The sequence below is a fragment of the Syngnathus floridae genome, chromosome 6 (assembly GCF_059516105.1).
Source record: "Syngnathus floridae isolate MCC-2025c chromosome 6, RoL_Sflo_1.0, whole genome shotgun sequence".
In the NCBI taxonomy this organism is placed as follows: domain Eukaryota; kingdom Metazoa; phylum Chordata; class Actinopteri; order Syngnathiformes; family Syngnathidae; genus Syngnathus; species Syngnathus floridae.
Window position 1 is genome coordinate 9,174,064 of NC_142418.1, and position 21,239 is coordinate 9,195,302.

At 41.0% G+C, this 21,239-nt stretch overlaps 2 protein-coding genes and 1 long non-coding RNA gene across 6 annotated transcripts in view; 1 reads left to right on the forward strand and 2 right to left on the reverse strand.

The window, feature by feature from the left end:
• Nucleotides 1-1,518, reverse strand: part of fgd4a (FYVE, RhoGEF and PH domain containing 4a) — a 37,355-nt gene extending 35,837 nt beyond the window's left edge. The window contains exon 1 of the mRNA XM_088378154.1: nucleotides 1,244-1,518. Within this exon, the coding sequence (XP_088234280.1) occupies nucleotides 1,244-1,307 (64 nt within the window). The 5' untranslated portion in view covers nucleotides 1,308-1,518. The remainder of the gene's footprint in view (nucleotides 1-1,243) is intronic.
• Nucleotides 1,508-6,353, forward strand: LOC148396422 (uncharacterized). Of its 2 annotated transcripts, none has more exons than XR_015858972.1 (3): nucleotides 1,508-1,537; nucleotides 2,432-2,509; nucleotides 6,012-6,353. It is a non-coding gene; the product is annotated as an uncharacterized LOC148396422 (long non-coding RNA). The 2 variants fall into 2 exon arrangements; XR_015858973.1 differs by having other exon boundaries at nucleotides 1,512-1,537; nucleotides 5,889-6,353.
• Nucleotides 2,301-21,188, reverse strand: bicd1a (BICD cargo adaptor 1a). Of its 3 annotated transcripts, none has more exons than XM_088378156.1 (10): nucleotides 20,698-21,188; nucleotides 11,278-11,490; nucleotides 9,728-9,880; nucleotides 9,057-9,554; nucleotides 7,752-8,144; nucleotides 6,557-7,315; nucleotides 6,149-6,300; nucleotides 5,854-6,064; nucleotides 4,919-5,004; nucleotides 2,301-4,020 (listed from the first exon to the last, which is right to left on the reverse strand). In XM_088378156.1, exons 1-10 carry the CDS (start codon nucleotides 20,911-20,913, stop codon nucleotides 3,945-3,947), a joined length of 2,757 nt encoding a protein of 918 aa, XP_088234282.1. In that variant the 5' UTR covers nucleotides 20,914-21,188; the 3' UTR covers nucleotides 2,301-3,944. The 3 variants fall into 3 exon arrangements, with proteins under 3 accessions (XP_088234282.1, XP_088234283.1, XP_088234284.1); XM_088378157.1 differs by having other exon boundaries at nucleotides 3,875-4,020; nucleotides 4,919-4,994; XM_088378158.1 differs by lacking the exon at nucleotides 4,919-5,004 and having other exon boundaries at nucleotides 3,876-4,020.
• Nucleotides 21,189-21,239: the final 51 nt, after the last annotated feature.

Here is a 21,239-nt window from a genome sequence, read left to right on the forward strand (position 1 = left end):
CTTTTCCCTGAAAGGCAGTACATATTTGTGGTCTATTTAGAACTGGATCAACGGGGCAGAAAGACAGATGGTTGATTATTAAGAGTCATTCTAACTCACCATAACTTAAAGGTGACAAAAAAATTACTCAGCAGTTCTTGCTATGTGGTTCACAGCCACTTAAACAGGAACTAGATCGGAATATAAGCAAATAAACATTATAGATTCACTAGGGACATCTTCACCATCGAATAAAACCCAATACAATTTCAGTGGCAACATTCTTCTTTTTGAAAGAAAATAATGCCCAGTTTTGATTGACAGACATTATTCCATTCCAGTGGTGACAGATGTGTTTTTCTAATCGGAGTAGGCTTTGCTGTAACAACTTTTGATAAAACTAACAGGGGGGAAAAAATGCTGTCAACAGAGGGCTGGTGAGGTGAACCTGCAAAAATTAATTTGAGATTGAGATAGATCTGATTGGTTCCATTGCTAACTGGGCAGATTAGCCTGACATGTTGGCTTCAAAAAAATATATTCAAAATGCAATGATGACTAGTCAAAAGGATATTGTGAAATCTTCAATGTTAATTCTGTAAATCCAACACTGTGCCACCAAGAGAAACGTTACCAAATGAAGAGAATAAACAGACTGTTGGGAATAAAGTACTGTAACTTCATGGGACTAATATTACAATTTATGTTGCAAATATAAATAAGTTGTTATGATCCTGTGTAGACCGGAAGAAAATGCTTTGCTTATGGCAAGTAACTGCACGCTGTTGACACCACTATCACAGGGAGCGAAGTTCACATACAAGTGCAGGCAGTGTTCTTGCTTGCATGTTTGCACACGCAGAGTTACCAGCGCATGCATAAGCTACTCCCTTCTAATAAGCTTGCAGTAAGATTGACATGGAACTGGTTCAAAACATTTAGCACTGCAAGTATTAGGGTGCTGAACGTTAACTCATGGAACTAATGTTCAAGCACCACTGGGCACTAGTTTTAACATAGTCACAAGAAAGTTACGAGAAGAAAAAAAAAAGCCCTCCAATTTGCAGATGCTTACACATGCAGGCTGGAACTTGCCTGCAAAACTTCATACCTGCCCTAGAGTTTGCAGCCGTGTGTAAAGATGGGATACATTTCTTTCATTTACACAACACTCACAAATGCATCGACATAGTCATAAATACAAGTCGTCGTGCAGCCCTTATATTGTCAAGAATCACTCTAAGTAGAAAACCTCTCAGCTCACCTGCGTCTTCAATATCCAGACTTTGTGGCTTTCTGCGAAAAGCGACTCTACTAAAGCCCTCCATGCTTTTGTGCAAAAACGCTCCTCCAGCATCGAGACACCCAAATTAGACTCATTCACAAGTAGAAACTGACACGTCAAAAAAAAAATCTTTAAACTCTTCTCTTTATATAAAAGGTGACGAGAGAGACGCTCTGATTAAAAGGGAATACTACATGTAGCGTTTTTACGAACGGAGTACGGAATGAATGTGTCAGGTGTCAAGTTCTTCTCCGTCTAGTGACGTCATCACCGGTGAGCGAGACAGACTCCACCCACCGACTCCCCAATTTAGCACTTTTATTGAGACTGGCACCTTTTAGACTCCAGCAACTTTACCCTCAAAAGCATCCAATAACGAAATTTGCAATAACAAAACTTTTAAAGTCAAACGCTCCACACCAAATGAAACACATCGTTTTTGTTTTTTTTGTTTGGTTTTTTGTCATGCAGTCTGAGAACCTCATCCTGTCTGTGGCTATTAAAGTGCAAACGTATTTATTTTGGTAAACTCATTTTAAAGTTTATTTGTTGGGTTAAGGATTCAGTCAGGCACAGTAGAATTAAAATCCGAAAAAGACTAACTAAGCCTTTAATTATGACACTACATAAATAATAACACACTCACTGCAGATGAAAATCAAGTTAGCCTTACAAAAGGTTTTCAACATTAGTTGTAGACATTCTGCAGGCCTATATGTATTTCCCTGGTAGTTTGGGAATTTTACATGAATGAATAGGCGGCTCGGTGACGCACGTCTGCCTCACAGTTCAGAAGCTTGGAGTCCACCTTTGGCCCTCCCTGTGTGGAGTTTTCATGTTCTCCCTGTGCCCGCGTGGGGTTTCTCCGTGCACTCCACTTTCCTCCCACATGCCAAAAACATGCTTGGAATTTTTAAATATTGCATTTAAGTTTGAGTTATAAAATACTGAGCAACACCGCTACCTACAGGACCAAAGTGAAATATCAGTATAATACATTTTCAGTTTCATCGTAAAATTGAGACGTCACAAATCATGAATTAGACAAGTCCATTGTTTATTTCTGAAACCAATTAAATGCAGTTTTAAAGAGAGCCGAAACAAAAATTCAATTGTAGCTTGAGCATTCAGCTATTTTTAATCTACAAAGAGGTTTATCTTTTTTAGTCTCTCGATTTCTATCCTGCTATATTGTGCAAACAAGACCAAGACAGGTTGATCACCAGTGACCCAGCAGGAATACAGGTATTGCAAATGCACACATACAACAAGAAACAACCCATCCAGAAATGCATTATACTGGCTTTAGTTCCACATCATTCGCATTTCATCTTCTTTCTAATGATTAGAAAGTGGTGAAGATCAGATCACAGAATGAAGCTACAAAAATAAAAATAAAAAGACTAACATTAGAAAGGCTATCCATACCTGTCACTTGTGTCAGATCAGAACTGTTGCAATTGGTGTTAAGGATTAATTGCGAGAAGTAATTTACTGCAAAACCAATCTCTTTGAACAAAGTGGGAACCACTTTTATTGTCGGTAGAGAGTTTGTGGTGCGTGCGACTGGATAGTGCTGTAATGCATAGATGCTCAGTTGTGCTTGGACAGTACTGCATACTGTGTGAAGGAAGCATATCAACAGAGATACATAATCATTTGCCGTCATCACAATGTGTTACAGGAGGGCAAATAAGGATATTTCATATTTAGGTTTGTATCTGATAACATTTGAAATACCTACCCCTAATTAACTTCCAAGCTAAGATTCTCATAGAAAGTTTTATTTTCTAACCCCCCAAACCCTGATAAAACAGAAGAGGACCTCTTAGAAAAGACAATATTTGTTTTAAATAAAATATTTAAAAAATAACGGTGACTGCAAGGAACACAAGAAGAGGCACACCTTGATAAATTACTGTTGACATATTTAAAAAAAATAAGAGGTCTGGTCCCTACATGGTCACTTGAACCTGTGCAACTCAAAAGGCAACAACTCAGGCCAGCAGCCCTAATCTCATAGATACTCATCTAACTCAGTCTCTGACGAGAAATGAGCCAAGCATGGATTTAGTCACATCCCTCAAGGCTGCTCTAAAATAAAATAGAAAATAAATAAAACTAAAAAAACAAATGTTATAAAAGTCTCATGCGTTGCAAAAAGTATTTGTATAAAAACACAAGCATCCAAAGAAAAAACAGAAAAGTTAGCAGTCATGACCATGACAAGAAATTCTTTAACACTGATAAAATCTCCCTTTTAATACTGCGTTCTTTGGGTTCATTTCAACTTTAAGCCATAGTTAAGAAATCGCCAGCCAAAAGAAAAACATCATTTCAATAAGAATAAATATCTAATGAATAAATAATCACCAATAGCAGTTAATGTTCAATCATACAATTAGGGGAAAAGAGTCGTGTGACTTGTCACTCGCGTGTGTGTGCACGTGCATGTATGTGTGTGTGTGTGTGTGTGTGTGGGTGGGTTTGGTGTTTGTTTGCGTGTGCCAGTCTCTTGTGACACGCGGTGTCAGTGGGCCAGGAAGCACTTCTGTGTCATGGAATCCAGTGACATCTTTGTAGGGCTTCGAGGAGCCATACACAGGAGCACCACTCCCACTCTTAGTCAACAAGGGTTATGTTTGGGGACTGGGGTTGGTGGGCCGGGCAGTTACGAAGGTCACATAGGGATAAGAAGGCTCCTGCTGCTGGATAAAACTGCTTTGTGTTCTTGAAGGTCAGCACGAAACTTAGGACTGCAAGGATGCAGAAACACAGAGATTACAGTGAAAATACATGCAGTTGGAGAGGGCTGTACAACAAGAAACGGATGGCATTCCAAATTACAGTCAGTGATGAAACCAGAATGAAGGTGGAAAAATTTATGAGAATAATTGTAGCTAGAATAAACTAACTAACTAACTAACTAACTAACTAACTAACTAACTAACTAACTAACTAACTAACTAACTAACTAACTAACTAACTAACTAACTAACTAACTAACTAACTAACTAACTAACTAACTAACTAACTAACCAATCAGGATTTAAGCTAATACTTCTTAAACCCGCACAAATTGTACAACCTGGGAGAAATTGGGGGCCTGTTGACTAAAGGTAAAGTAAATGTTTCCATTGAAACAAATATAGCTCCTTATTTTTCCACCCTGTCCAACAAAACTAATTGAGTTGCCAAGCTGGCTGTGTTCCATGTTGACCATGCAAACAAAAAACTAGGGCTGGAATTATTCATGCAGGCCTCACTGAAGCAGGATAAATGTCCATTGATATTATCTATGTTGATATAATCTTGAACGTATAACATCACAATAACAACGGTTGACTAATAGGCCTTAAGATTGGTCAGCAGCTGCAATGGCGGGCAGACAGACAGACACACAGGCACACAGGCAAACAGACAAACAGACAGACAGACAGACAGACAGACAGACTACTGTAAATCAGGGGTCACCAACTTGGTGCCCGTGGACAGCAAGTATGGCCGTGGGACTGTTGTAAAGATAGTCCAGCAGTGATGGGGCAATTGGATTGTCTCGGAATTTCCAAAAGTGATCATTTGAAAATGGACTGGTTTCAAAAAGGCTGGTAACCCCTGCTCTGTCTACACAGACAGAGAACTACAGGATGTTACCTGTATAGGAAGGAAATTCTCCCTCGCCTTAGCTGTGTGGAGAACGACGATACTGAAGCAGCAGGCTGCTGACAATCTACAAGAAACTGGTCAATTAGAAACACGCAGTCACAGTCTGTATACAAACAGGCAAAAGTAGGGGGACAAGATAGAGGGGATGCCTGGTCAGGAACCACAAGCCTTAAGCAGGAAAGATCCTACTGCGTTCTCATGAAAACAGTGATACCTGTTAAGTTTGCAGTTCAGATACATATAACACACATGCAATATTGCTTTCAATTTCATAGTACAAAAAGGAGGCAACGGTTCACAGGGTTCATGCAGTACCATGCAATTCCTTTTCAAGTTTCATATATTCCCTATCTCCAAAACAATTGCTACCTATTCATTCCACACTTATGTGTATGTGTGGTCGTCCGTGCTTCATGTAGTTAATAATAAAACTCATTTGCTACACTTAAGTTATAAATCCCTACCAAGTGCAACAGGGCAAGTGTTGAAATGTAAGCAGGGAAGACTGCTCTCTTGTGGTTATGAGTCTACATGTGCACAGATGATACAGGATGCTTGTGTGCTAGTTATATTTGTTTATTTTCCTTTTACACCCGAAATTTAAAAGTATTATATCAATAAACTTATAACTGTAATATTGAACGAGTAAATAGGTATTAATATCTTGCAGTCGTATTCAAAATAAATAGCAATCTGTATAATTGTCCTGCAGTAGACAGCTTTTGCCAGAGGAGGGCACTGCGTACTCACAAAACATAGTAAAACATTTCTAGTGTATAATAATTAATTTTAATTAATTTATATCTTTCGTTTTAAATGTGTTTGACTGATCCCACAGACGTGCAATTCATCTGAGTCTTATGAAATTTGAATGATTCAGTGTGGGAGTCTGGGTCAGACCGATAATTATTTTTGTCACTTACTTTTGGTGGGCTGCTTTTTATTTTGGGTATTTTAGCACCACGACCACGATGGATCTGCTCATTGTCAAACTCTAGATCTTCCAGCCGTTGGGTCAAGGCCAGTTTCTGGTGGATGGCCATACGGAGGAGTGAGTTTAATGTCTTCTTCTCATCTTCAGCTGCTGCAAGTTGCCTCTGCATCTCATCCAGCTGGGTAACATATTCATCACATCTGCAAAGTCACAACAACAGTGTGATGTTTCTTCAAATCAATGAAGTCGTCATGATTTCTACCAACGACTGCTCGAACTCTCACCTGGTGGCAAACATAGCTCTGAGCGAGGAGAAGGTGGCGGCATCTTCTTTGAGGGCCTTCAGCTCATTCCGCGTCTTCATCATGGTTTCAGTCACCATGACCTTTTCATTTTCATACTTGCTCTTCAGATTGGCTAGTGCTACCTCTGCCGTCTGCAATGTGGACAAACACCAGTAGCATTGGTAAAAATACATAAAAATGCGTTTGTGAGACAAGATTAATATTTTTCTAGTCTATTTGTTTCTCTTCCTTGACTGTGCATAATAACTGGTTTGCTTGTACAGAACTTTGTTAAGACTGCATAAAGGAGCACTACTTGGGTGCTAGAGATTCGGTTTACACTATTTTTTCCAGCCTAAGTTTTTGTTCTTTTATGAAGTTGTCAAGCTATAAAGCAGTTTTTTTTACCTGTTTATTGGCCTTCAGAACCAGTCTGAGTGTGGCTATCTGCTCTCTTTTGGTACTGAGGAGGGACTTGAGCTTCAGGATTTCCTCCATACACAATTCCTTGTCTTTATCAAGCATAGGAGCTAACTCTCTGGCTGCAGCTCTTTGCCTAGACAGCTGCAGGGAGCGGTCAACAGCCCTCTGCAGGTGCTTGATTTGGTCTCTGATGATGGCGTTCAAGTTGTAGATGTTCATGGGTTCCTTCCGCAGGTCTCCCACTGCCTCCGAGGGCACCGGTGATGGGCAAGGGGATGTGCTGGTGACAGGAGAGCCAATGGGGTTGCGGGTGGGGCTACTGTGGTGAACTGGGGACTCTGGTGTGTTGGTGGTTGTGTCACTGTGTTGGGGCTCTTTGGACGGGGAGTCCAAGGGACCACGCTGAGCCTCAGAGGAGCAGAGCGCCGAAACTGCAGCCAGGCGTCGAGCCAGGCGTGGTGTAAGTAAAGCCCGGAGGTCTTCGGAGCCTTTGAGGCTACCGTTACGTGTGACTCGGCTCTGGCGGTAATAGTCGAGCATGACCCGGTTGGGTGTCTCATTATTGCATAGACACACGTGGTGGTAGAGCTGCGCCAGCTCCTCGCTGAAAGTCACCAGCTCATCCTGTGCCGTGTTCAGCAGGCCCTGGCTCTCTGCGGCGGTGCTCACAGACGCACGTAGCTCCGCCTCCAGGCTCGCCACCCTCTCACGGCCTTCCTGCAAGCTGCTCTCCAAATGGGTTACCTGAATAGAACATTAACTCGAATTAATTACCCACAATAGAATATGTTGGAATAAATAAAGCAATAAAATATCTACATTGCAGTACGAGTCGAGTCTTCTCTAAAAACATTTCTTATGCTATTCAATGAGTAAAGTGTCCACAATTTTGAGTGGTATTACCAGTGTTTTTAGGGGACCATCATGTCCAAAAAATGGCATGGTTATATTCATCTATTTCTCCTGTGTGAGAGAGCATACAGACCAACAACCATTCACATTCACACCTATGGACAATTTTGATTCTTCAGTTATCCTAGCATGCACGTATTAGGGCTGTGTGAGGAAGCAACTCACTAGCACCTGGGACATGATGGTTGATGATTTTACTCTGACATTGAGTGGTTAACTTATTTTTACACACATCATCTATTCCTATACTGTTGTAGTGACCACAAACCTGTTCTCCCAGTGCGCGTACTCTGTCGTCACTATGATCCTCCGCTTGCCCTTCCGCAGTCTGGCTATACTTCTCCTTCAAGGCCTTCAGCTCTGTTTTCAGGTTGATCACCTCTGTCACCGCCACCTTGTATTTACACTCCAGGACCTCAAACCCATGTATGGCCACATCGCCGTGACCATTAGCTTGTGGCGACAGGCAGCCGTCGGCAGGTTTCTCACACTCTTGAGGGTCATCCAGTTCTTTGCCACCGGTAAGATGCTTCATGGCGTTGACGTGCTCCGTGAGGCGATGGACGCGCTCGCTCTGCTCAGTTAGAGCACCTTGAGTGTGTTGCAGTTGGGTCTGCGATTCCTGCAGGTTCATGAGCAGTGCGGCTTTCTCACGCTCTACCTGGAAGATGACGTTATTATTATTAAAGGACAATGCTAGTATATAATTATGTTTAGGTATGAAGCTCTAAGGAAATTAATTAACATGGTTATAAAACAAAGAACTGCTAACAAATATTTATGAAATGTCTTCACAATCAGTAAAGTGTTAAAATACTAATTAAGATTAAACATTTGGATTAATAATGATCTGTATTTCTATCTGCGCAATAGCGTGCTGTACAATCTGTAGCTTGGTCTGGCAAAACCTGAGATGGAGGAGTCCAATTTCCGATTGATTAGTCATTTAATTAAAACATTTATCCATAAAACTGTTCAGGCTCTGTTGTCAGTGTAGTAGTTCACGTAACTGACTTTTATGCGACTTCTGCTAGCTCATTATTGAAGTACCTTAAATTTGTTGATTCAATGTGTTGTCAATGTGTTGTATGGAATGATCAAATAATGTTCTTAAAATAGTGAAAGTCTCCAAGATGCTGGCACATCCAAGGCTTTGCGTTTCTAGTCCAAAAGCAGAAGATGACAGGCTCTGTGTGTGTCTCTTCTCCGCATCCTCTGCTGTGCATATCACATCCTGATCACCCTGACAGCACTCCCACTGGCCCATGCACATGCATCACAACACTTCTCCCTGCTGCTGTTGATTTGAGCGACAGCATAGCAAATTCCAAATGTCAAAATTTCTTGTTTTAACTTTAAGATATGATTTTGCTAAAAGTAACCAAAACAGATTAAGGGAATTCACAAACCACTGTTTTGTATCTTTCTCACTGTGAAACTATCTCAATTTGTATTAACCGTTAGCACAATATGTGATGAATCCGCCATCGTTGTTGTCATTCTGTTAAGAAAATCTTCAGTGGCTGCCAAGTGAGAGAGCCATCATACCATAATTTCGACTTCCCCCACTGACCTGTAGGAGTTGTTGTTTGAGCTTCTGCATCTCTGACAAGTTGAGCTCACTAAACAGGTCTGGTACCGGATGCAGACCCTCGCTCTTTCTGCCCGCATGGTAGTCTCCGTTCATTTTGGCCAACATGGCGCCTGCGTGAAGGTGACCGTTGTGTCGACAACTGTCATCATTGTTGCCGTTGACAGGGACAATACTGCTGCTGTTGGCGCTGGAGCTACCATTGACCTCCTCTGGGAACTTGAGGCCTTCGACACTGGTGACCGTGAGGGCAATGTGGGCTCCTGCCACGTAGACGCTGTCACTCAGGCTGAGGTAATGGGCCAACTCTTTTCGCAGATTGTTCTTCTGCTCACGCTCACTCTTGAGGGCATCCAAGGACTCCTCCAGTTGTCCCGCAGAGATTTCTTTCAGACGTAACGCATCTTCAAGTTGGCTGTTGAGCAAAACGGTTTCCTCTTCCAGCACCTTAATCTCGTGCTTGAGACCCTCATACTCCACCTGAGAATAAGAATAAGATAAAAGCGAGAAAAATTCCCAGAATATTTTAACGGCATTTATAAAGAAATAGCCGTTGCTATCAAAATTGTATGTGGATGATAAGGGGGGGAAAAAAAGCTTTCAAGATGTGCCCAAAAACCTTCATTTGAGTATTACACGGCCTCACCACTGACCTGGCTCTGCTTGAGCGTAGAGACCAATTTCTGCAAGGTGATGTTCTCCTCCTCGAGCTCTGTGTAATCCTGAAGCAGACGTGTCTCTCTGAATTTATACTCTTTGATCTCTTCCCTCATCCTACTTCTCTGGAGCTCCAGCACGTCAATACTCTGAGGGACAGGAAGAGACAAATTGATATTTTAAATCCCCCAAATGTCTTTAGTGAACTATCTGTATTGTAGTGAATTGTGGGAAAAATGTTTTACTAAAAACAACAACATCAAAAACAAAAGTCAAGTTCGCTGTATATATTGTTTCATTTGATTAAACAATCAACATATTACTGCGCTGGCTGGGAATCAAGACAAAACAATTTCAGATCTTTTAATGTAAATGTTACTGATTGGTGTTCTGATATTTCGTAAATGTGGTTGTGCATGTGTGTGCGCGTCTATGTGTGTGTCCTCATTCATGTGTGTGTAGGATGAGAGTGGACAATGCTTTTGCGTTAAATGATGACTAGACCGTACATGCAGATCATTAAGAAACGATTTGAGCTTCACAAATGCTGACAGGAGCTCTAAAACCCTTAAAGCTAATAGAGCCTAAACTAGTTTTCATCAATAGTTTGAAAACTATATATAGCTTTAATAGCTAGCAAACGTTAATATGCTCGATACTCTCAATACAATCATTGTATTTTGCTCTGATGTTTGAAAGTGTGCAGAAATTGTAGTAGTAGTGGCGCAACCTTATTCAGTGTGTCCCGCATGTGCCGAGCTCAGGGTATTTAGAAGTGATTCCACAGTTTAGCCCTGGATTTGCAACATACAATGGGGTCGTGGCCTCCTTGTCTGACCCCAACTCGAACTCCTATGCTCCCCGTCACCATGCCCGCAGACATGCACGCAAACAGGCGCACGTTATTACGTGACATCTGTGAACATTTTTCCCTTTCTGCCAAAATGTCACGAGAAAACACAGAGGAAGAAAATGAGGAATCTTTTCTTCACCTTGTCAAATAAAATGGGAGATAAAAAAAGCATTCACGTGTTCATCTTTGCAAGCGCTTTAAGAGGGACATTAAGGTCAATTTCAATCTGCACGTCAGTTTTGTTGCACTCAAGCGTCACAGTACATCATGTCACAGGGGGCTGGCCTCTTTTAGAACATCACTTCGCGTATTCTGTTCCTTTGAGTCATAATAACTTTTGAAATAAGTTTTTAAGAGCGCCTTGAGGCTTTTATAGTAATGAGAGCAAAAAAGAATTCCTCTGACTATGACAGAGTAAATCTCACTAAATACAGCTCAATGCCTTTTTAATTAAGGTTCCTGTTTGTTAATTAGAGACGGATCATACTAATGCAAACCAAATTGTGAAACTGTTATTTTGACATTGTTTTTATTAAGAAATATGTGGTCTGTCTCCGTTTGAGAGATGCAGGTAGTGCTTGTTTGCCACACACTCATTGATGATCCCTTTTACAACAACATAACTTTATACCCCCCCTATGTATTTTTTTTCTTTGAGAGTAACCTTGTGAAGCAATTGTTCTGCAAACTCACCTCTCGCAGACCCAGCACAACTTCATTGAGCCTCTCATTCTCTGACTGCGTGTTGGAAGCGACAGAGCGACTCAAGGTCAGCTCCGTCTGCAGCTCCAAAAGACGAGACATGTAGTACGCCTCCTTGGATGCAGACTCTTGCAGCAACGTCTCCTCATTGCTCTCGCCGTCCTCGGCCACCTTACGCTGTATGCTGTATGCTTGGCCGAATGCCTGAGGAAATGAAAAGCGCAGTTTGTCATCTCAAAACAGCTTTCTAAACAATGGAACTGATTTTGGTAGGTAAGACAACAGATAAGATAACGTCTGCGAAGCAAAACTTTCAGGAGTTGTCCAGCAACAATACTTGCGTTAACTTCCATCTATAAGGGATCAGGTTTCATTTGATCAATAGACACACTGTTCCCATTTTCCTGACACAGGTTTCCACAGCAGTGACAGCTGCCGTGTCATGATAAAGGTGCTGAAGCCCGACTGGAAATATCAGTGAGGTGACAACAACACAACTGAGCTGTCATTCTGTCGCAAGCAAATAAGCCTGCTCTATTACAATACATGTCAGGCATCATCAAGAATTATCCAAAAATATTTATGCATTTGTTCTGAATAATGTCACCTCGAGGTTGGCAGAGTTTAATTCCCTTATCTGCTACTACTGCGGATACATAAACCTAATAAGCAATCCAACATTTTTGAGCTGGGTAGCCAGAACATCATACAGATTTGATGCGTAGAAAAACCACCTCTACAAATTAAATTGGATATCCATATTACATTGCAATTGTTAAATTAAATTGCATCAATCAACATTGAAGATTTTGATCCTTGCTAAAAAAGCAGAGTTGCACCCAAATGTTTGAAAAACATCCCTGGCAGAGCACATGTGTTTGGTACCTGTTTGGTAACACATCTATCTTTTGCATATATACTACCTCTCTCTCTCTCATTACCTCTCTTTCCTCTCTCACACATTCTGTGGTTGGCCTTTTACCCACTTTCCCTCCATGGGGAACCACACTGGGATTCTGGTGAATGATTAACGGAACAAAACCATTAATTAATGCAAAGTATTATTTGAATGAGCTTAAATTCCCACTTCACAAGAGCGGCTCGCTGCCAACGTCCGAGTAGCAGCTTGGTCACCCACAGCTGAACTCTGTAGGAGGAAGAGGGGAAAAGCTGGCCTCACGGGGCCCTATTTACTGGATTTCCAGCACATTGAGAATACAAAAGGGGGAATTTGCAATATAAAAACAACAGTAGAACTGTTACATTGCCAAATTTGCACCACTGAGATCCTCATGCGCACACACAGACACACACGCACGCACGCACACACAGCAGACAATACTAAGATATGTTTTCTGAAATATGTTTCAAAACATTTGTTAATGTGTGTAAAAAAACAACCATGCACATTGTGTTCATATACCCCAATTCCAAGAAAGTTGGGATAATAAAGTAAAGTTAGAAATAAAAACAGACTAAAACCCCTTTTCAACCTATAATCAATTTCATACACTACAAATATATCCAATGTTCAAACTGCTGAATGTTTATTCACCCGTTTGTAACATTCCAAAGAAGAACAGGTTAATAGCAAACAGATGAGCATCATGTTTGGGTATAAAAGGAACATCCTCAAGCGGCTCAGTTGTTCTCAAATAAGGATGGAAACAACTGTGAGCAAGGAATCAAGCAGTTTAAGAATGTTTGTCAATGAATAATTGCAAGTAATTTCAGGAAGTCATCATCTGCGGTACAAAATATTATCAAAAGATTCAGAATATTTGGCAAAATCTCTATGCCAAGCCGAAACCAACAAAGAATGCCCATGCTCAGGAACACTTGTGAAAACCATCGTCACGTGACAGTCCGTTGGGTTTCCTTCCAACATGCAGAGCAATATATTCCTTATAGACCACCGCATTTGACAACGGCTCACAGAAAGTGACACTTAATGCTCGGGAGTCATTTCCCTCACACAACGCTCTGACCGGCCTGTTGCAGGGCAGCCGCCTCCCAGCTAAAAATATCACAAGGACAGCTCTGTATTTTTCAAGTCATTATGTAAAAAGCAATGACAATGCATGTGTCGTTGTAATGATGGTTCCTCATCGTCCTGGGCCTGCTGTGTTCTATGTTATTGGCAGACATCTTCATGTAAAAAACAGTGTGGCAATTGTGAATAGCACTCCCTCAGGATAATTTTCATTCAAAATCAGTGAATGGCAGCTCATTTGCAAAAAGAAAACCCCATAATGAATTCCGCCTCAGGCGCCCCAGCCTTATGTGTCTCACTGGGTAAAGTCCAGACAATGGGGATGCACCTGCATGTATTCGGCCAGAAGCATGGAGAAGGCTACATGGGACACTAAAGATGCGGAAGATGTGCAAAGCCCGAAATCCTTACCCATCTGTTGTAGCTTCTAATGAGGAGTCAAGGGAGGGGACTCTAGCTGTGCAGTGTGTGCATGCACCTAGCTATTTTTACACTCGTACAACCCCAATTAAACTCCATCATCTTTCATAATTAACTACACCTTCATAATTAACTGCATACTGATAGTCAATTTTCATGGTGAATGAACAACAGTTAAGAGTAAAAAAAACAAAAAACACAACACCCCGTCCTTCATATAGTGATGTCTTACGTTTGATTTTAATGCAAAGAATTTTGCATGTGTTAGCATTAAACTAGTGAACTTTCATCATGTGGTTTCATAAATACTTTAATAAGATGCTTTTTTTATAATGTTTAGGGTTACAGTAAACTTCAACTGGGATGTACAATCAACAGCTTAAAGCAAGCACAGCCTTTTCTTTTTTTTGAAGAATTATCCACTCTTTCTTGTTGTCAAGCTTTCTGACACCATCTAGCTTTCATCACTCAAATTTGTGCTAGCAGGTTACAAATCAAGACAAAATGATTTGCCATGCGACAGCTTTTATCCTGACAGGCTCCAAAGTGGGGGCACTAAGTCGAAATACTTCTGTACTGACGTGAAAACACAAGTTGATTAAAAATGTGCGCTACAGATATGGAATCAAAATCCGTCAATCAACATATAATCTTTTCAGTGTAACTTGATTGAAATTTCATCCAAAAGGCAGCTTGCTGAGCTATAATCCCCACAAAAAGCATGTAGCAATGAAGCTGTGGAACGTAGCAGTTGTGGGACTGTCATAGTCAACTCACAAGAAGTTGTTATGATTGGTATACATACACATAGACATGAATAGTCCAGATGGTCAGCCCATCTGATGACATCACAGAGTTTGGTACCATGGAGCGAGACATGCATGGACGCAGCAGAGGAGCAACACTGCATCAACATCGAATATTACCGTCACACATCGTCACTTGTTAACAAAGTCTCTGATGCTGAGGTCAAGTCGAACAGTTTGACCCAAGAATAGATTATAATTTATTTCCATTCTTTTCGATTGGATTTTCACATTATACACAAGTGTGCTAATTAAAGGACTGCCAAGGTTGCTTTAAGTTGTCTTGTTGGAATGATTTCATTTGGCTCATGTCTGCTTATGATAAGAAGAAAGTTGGATTATTTCCCAGAATCACATTTGCGTGCTTGACCGATAGACAATGAACGGATCGTCTAAGCAGCAGCTTAAAATGTGCCCCAAAGATGGCAATTCACCCCACAAATCTGATTTGGCTCTTCTAGATAATTGCAGACTTATCTGTTGAACAGATATGGCGATCAGAACAACTAAATTACAAAATGCTACATCCAGATATTGTAGAGTATCCTCTGCCATCATTAATGTAGACATTATAAACACATACACAGTATAATTATTTCTCAATTTATATTTTTCATGTCTACTGCGAGTCGATAGAGTTGCAATAATCAAAAACAGCACAACCAAACAAAACCGTATCTATATAATGGTTCTTCTTTCATTTTATACTAAATCATTGATCATATTTGTCCTAGGATTTTATATTTATATTGGGTGTTTCATTATATGCTGAGTATAGGTATGGATGTTGGGCAACTGCGTGAGCGGATAGAGAGAATATGCATTTTGTAACTGTGTCATATACTCTTCCTCCCTCTGCTTGCTAATGTGCCTGCCAGGACACCAGGAGCAAGTCAACCATGATGACACACGACATAGATGGCCTTCAGGCGACCACGTACACACACATCCGGATGGTTAAAAATACACTTGGATCCAGGCACTCTCATTTAGGGAGTATACTGATTATCACTGCTGAATTGACCATTCATTTGAGGACAGCAAGGTCATTGAGGCTAAAAGATGTAAATAAATGAATAGAAGAAATACAAAAATAAAGAAATGATGCAGAGATGGAATTATGTTATGATTACTGTAAGAGAAAAAAAAATAGATGCACCCATAAAGAGAAACAGAAAAGATGAAAGATATTAACAAGGCTCTGACGTGAGACTGCACACGGTTCAGAACACCAGAACACAAGTTTGATGGCTGACTTGTAATTAAAATGCAGTTTTATGTTGCATGTATTATTTTATTGTATGCATATATTCTCATTGATTGCAATGTATTTTCATCTATTTCTGATGGATGGAACATTGCCTTGTGCTCCCCCTTGTGAACAAGCTAGCTCCATTTCAACAAAGCACTGAGTGCATATTTTTCCTTCAGCAACTTGCCTCGGGTGAATAAGAAGTAGAGCACTAATGTCGACAGTGCAGAAATCAACCCACAATGTCTCCTCTCTGCTAAAAGCAAAAGTTCTTTCATTCATTCATGTAGTGACACGTTATTATTCCCACATTAGAAAGAATTTATCAAGAAATGTACAGTGGGTGGGGAGCGTAATTGTACTTGCAATTGCAAAGAATCAACTGATACGAGAGAAACAAAAGTAATGAAAGATGGACTCATGATATTGTCTCATCTTTCTGCAGCAGAGAAAGAGGAGCTGATGCGGAAAAAAAGACGCAAGAGAAAGACGAGCATGCCTCCACACATACCAGTCTGACTCATGAGGCTTCCACTGAGTGACTCAAGAGTTTTATTGCAGCCACTGACAGTCACTGCAACAACCTGCTGCTAAAACAACACATGCGGTCCACTATCATGATTCAACATGTTTTATTAGTAGCAGTTTGGACTCCTCAAGAAAAATAATTGATCTCAACGCTAAGTGCTATTTTGAAAGTCTCCCAAATTAAAGTGTCCATCATGAAAATTTGAGCTGCCACTCTTCATCCTTGGCCACATAAAAATAAATAAATCACTATTCAAATATACTATGTTGAGGGAAGCTCAACTCAAGGACAACCAGGAGGAGGTTTTGTTTCAGTTTGTTCTGCTACTACCCGACCACTTGTGCTGCACAGACCAGTACTGGGTCGCTATTCCTGCCCTCTTCTCCATTACATCAACATAATCATAGAAGCAGATAATACAGTACAAAGGCACACAAGTGATGAGCTGGAGTAACACACCACACTCTACCCTGCCGTCCCTCCCTCACTTCTTTTCAACACAACATCCGCACCCAAACACCCCCCCTTGTGTTCTGCCGCATTTACTGACACGAGACACCCTCATGCAGGGGAAAAAGGTGCTGACGAATGACCTTCACCTCTAGTTCCGAATACAGGCACACAAAAACCAGTGCAGCACAACATATTTAAGGGTAACCACAGGGCTCCTAAGTTTGATGCATAGCCGCCTGGCTGAGCCTGTTGCCGGGGTCAAAGGTAACCTGGTGTCTATAATGCATTACAATCATGGTCCACACACTTACCCGTGTTTGTATAAGTGAATGAACAATAGAACAATTGAGTCTGCGCTATGCTGCCACTAATCATGTGACAAGTCAAATATATTGTAATGTACAATAAAAATTCAAATCGGGTATTATTTATGTTGCAAGACTCACGTTTTGTGCACAATACATTTTCAGTGAGGTGTGACTCAAACACTCACATACTACATGCACATACACGAACACACACCCACATCAAAATGTTTGCTAACACTATTTTAAACCGTTTTTGTTTCATGTGATTCCATTTCATTTCATAGACAGAAAAGTGCAGCTCAGCTCAAAAAATTGCTCACCCCACAAATTGATGCAAAATCCCCACCTCAGCCCAAGGGGGACCGTATACGATAAGGTGTGGGGAGTACAAGGGCCATGTTGAGAGAAGGGGGATGGTGGACTCAACAGAGAGAAGAGTGGGGAACAAAAAACCATCTCTGGCTGTATTGATCCACCTCATTCCTCTATGTTTACTGCTCTCCCACTACTGCAAGGTACTGTAAGAGGAGACAAAGGAGGAGGCAGACAAACCTGTAATGCATCCTCGGGACAGAATTACGACCGATAATTTATGTCTTGTTTCAAAATAAATACAAGCAAGAGTTCATCTGTTGTCTAAAAGTGCAAATACATGGATGTAGTCACCCACAAAGCATCCCACCAAGCAATGCTAATGCTGTTGCACAAACTAAAGAGCTACAAATAAAATATTACATACAACAGATTCAGTATGATGTAGTAAAAGTCTAATTCATACGTCACTAATAATTACAATAATTATTTTTTTTTTTTTATTTGCTCATATTTTATTGCATTCAGTTAAAAGTGAGCATTTGTCATTAGTTTTAGAAAGGTAGATTTTTAGATAAAACATTTCATTACTCTGTGGGAGTGGTCAGGATGGTGTTAAATGTGCTAACGATTTCTTTTTTTTGGAAGGGGGGGTGATTGATTTATTTTTGGATTTCTACTATACATACAACTAGTCATAAGTGAGTGAGTTAAGTCAAGCGTGGTGAGTCGCAAACTACCTACCTACCTGCCTTTCTACTTACAATACATTAGCAACAAAATAACTGTCTTCAGCCATAAAATATTGACATGCAAGACTATTTTAGCGGTCAAGTCATGCCACGGGGGGCAAAAACGCAAAGCATCTTGCAGGCTAGAATAGAATGTTGAAATCAACCCATAATGCTTATAGTCTTTGACACATTTTATGCGGATATACTGCAACAAATGTCAATGTATTTTCTCTTTCTCCGTTTGGAGAGTCTGGATGAGTCATTATTTACAACATTCACATAGCAGTGAGGATACTGTGCAGTCTCGCTGATCATCTTACCACAGATAATTGCAAAAAGAGCCACATCAATGTAAATATATATGAGCACAGTGCTGAAGCAAAAGAGATTGTCCCACTGCCACAGTAACTGCATCCTCATCTTCCTCCTTCATCTCTCATTTCCACTGTCCTGTCTGAGGTTGATCTGCCCAGAGACAGCACTAACAAGCTAGAAACACTGAATAAATGGGCCCCTGCCATGGACTAGGCAACTAGCCAGCAACATCCAGAGAATACAGGATTGGGGAGCGTGATTGGGCTGAGGGGCATGCAGCGGCAAGTGTGTGTGTTTGAGTGTGTGTGTGTGTGATTGCAAAAACATTGAAGACCAAGAGCATTTCTAGTCCCCAAACACAGAGTGCACTTTAGGTTTTTTTTTTTTTTGTGGACTTGCAGAAGTTCCTAAGGGAATCTTATACAATAATACAAATAGTTTTTATTTAACCTATAGCAGCATTACAATAGGTTTTCAAACCGAGGTGACAAGTTTTTAATGTGAAAATATGTATGCATCTCACCAGGTGTGAAGTGGACACAGGGATCTCCAAATCTCCCAGCTCTGAAAATTCGCTGCAGACCCGGACATTAAATCATTTGTCATGTGGAGGGCAAACCACTGCTTTCTCTACATAAGGCACTTTTTATAACCCAATTATTTCATAATTTTAAACAGTCTTTATAAACATGTCAGTGACATGCTTTGGTCAAAATGCATCAATACAGCACACTATACACACTTTTTTTTTTTAGCTCGTTTTTATCCTTTAAATGGACAGTCCTTCCTCTGTTGGGCTAATGCCAAATTTGCTTTTGCTACTAAGCTGACCGGGCACAGCATGCTTTTCAACTGCCCCATGGTCAGGTCAGCAATGTTTATTTTTGTCCACTTTGCAGGTTATTTATAGTATATGTACAGTAAGAAGGGTAAAAATATAATACTCCATGTAGGTAATGTATTTGGGATTTTCATCATTGCCAATATTCATGAGATTCACAGGTAAGGCCACACAACGACTGATTCAGATTCCATCAGCAGTTTTCCTGCTGTGTTAAAATGCAAACGGTAGAGCAGAGGGAATAGATGTGATATAATTGTAGTGGAAGACTTGCTCTGTGCTATTGTGACACAAGTGTGTGACAAAGAGAAAAGACCGGGAGCTGTTTTTTTTGGTGGAAGTAATATCACCTCCAGAAAATGTTCCCTGTGCCAGGCGAAAACACAGTGTGAAAGGCAGACACGGAGATCTGAACAGATTACAGAGTACATTTTATAGATAATATTATTTAAATTTATCCAGACAAGCAGGCCTGATCTGAGATTCAAGCTTGCACTAATCACAACATTTCTCTTTTGTCAATGGCATCCCTCATTGGTGACACCTCTGGTATTTACTCCTCTTATAAACTCAGACGACCACCCATAAAGGTGCAGATCTAAATCTAATCAAACCTAATGTCAACTGGCATTCCAGGCTATATTGTGCCCAACCTTAGATGTTCCACTGTTATACATGTGTAGCTACTAAACTACCGTATTTTCTGCACTATAAGGCGCACCTAAAAACCTTCAATCTTCTCAAAAGCCGACAGTGCGCCTTATAATCAGGTGCGCCTTATAAATGGACCAATATTGAGCCACTACAGCAGGCGTGTCCAAAGTCCGGCCCGCGGGCCAAATGTAGTATATTTCGTATTTATGGACAAAGTTTTAAAATGGGCCAGTCATTGAAGGTGCACGTTATAATCTGGTGCGCCTTGTATATGGACAAAGTTTTAAAATGGGACATTCATTGAAGGTGCACCTTATAATTCGGTGCGCCTTATAGTGCGGAAAATACGGTACTTGACGTTGAGACTTTTTTTGCAGAAACGTTTTTTTAGGCTTTTAGAGGTGCTTCTTGAAAATCCTTGGATGTTTAGGCTTGAATAAAGACTGAATTAGAATGCATTAAAAAAAACGTTTGTTTTATCCATCCGATCTAATAGATTGCATGTTTAATGAAGACTTAACAATCTCATCCCATTTTTGAAGAACATATATAGTGTTGCAAAGTAAAGTAGATCATAGATTGCAAGGATGCATAGTTGATTGAACAGCATGCTTAATGTATACGACTGCAAAGCTTGAATGAAACTGCATGTTGAAAGACATTTAATGAATGTAGATGTAAATCCATAATTCAATAGAGGAAGAGATGCTATGAACTCTTCATCTGAGCCAACACGCCACACAGATGCACAGACGTGATGTGGTCCCCACTGTGAGTGTCGTGCAGGTTCTTACCTCTTGCAATTGTTCCAACTCTTTCCTCAGAGCCTCCTGCTCGCTCTCCAGTTCGGCGCACTTGTTCTTCAGCGCTTGGTTCTCCTCCAGGACCACCAGCCCGCACTCAGCAGCCCGGATCTTCTCCCCGTTCGCTTCGCTCAGCTCCTGGGCCAGCCGTTCCACCTCGGCCCGGTACTGATCCACCGACTCTCCGCATCCCGCACCGGCCGCCATCGCCTCTCCCTCGCTCTCTCCGTCCCCCGACCCAGCCTGTTGGTCTGCGGTTGTCCTCCCGGTATGTCTCTCGGCACGCAGGGGCGGACGGGAGGAGGATGGGGATGCGGAATATACGCCCCCTTCCCTGGGGAGCGGCAGAAAAAGAAAATGTGTGGTCAAACTCTTATAATTGCCTCCCTTAATTGGACTGGACAATACATCAAAAGAACCGTAGCAGCATATAGATAAAGTCGTGATTTTTCCAAATCAGGTCACTCAGAAAAACACGGCGTCATTTCTGCTAATTCATGAATGCAAGGGCGCCACCTCCAGGCCCATATGTG

Coding starts and splice junctions, on each gene's coding strand:
- bicd1a (XM_088378156.1), bottom strand. CDS start 20,913: ATGGCGGCCGGTGCGGGATGCGGAGAGTCGGTGGATCAGTACCGGGCC. Junction 7,316..7,751: donor TACGCGCACTGGGAGAACAG/GTTTGTGGTCAC, acceptor TGTTCTATTCAG/GTAACCCATTTGGAGAGCAG. Junction 5,005..5,853: donor TAAAAAGCAGCCCACCAAAA/GTAAGTGACAAA, acceptor CTAATTGACCAG/TTTCTTGTAGATTGTCAGCA.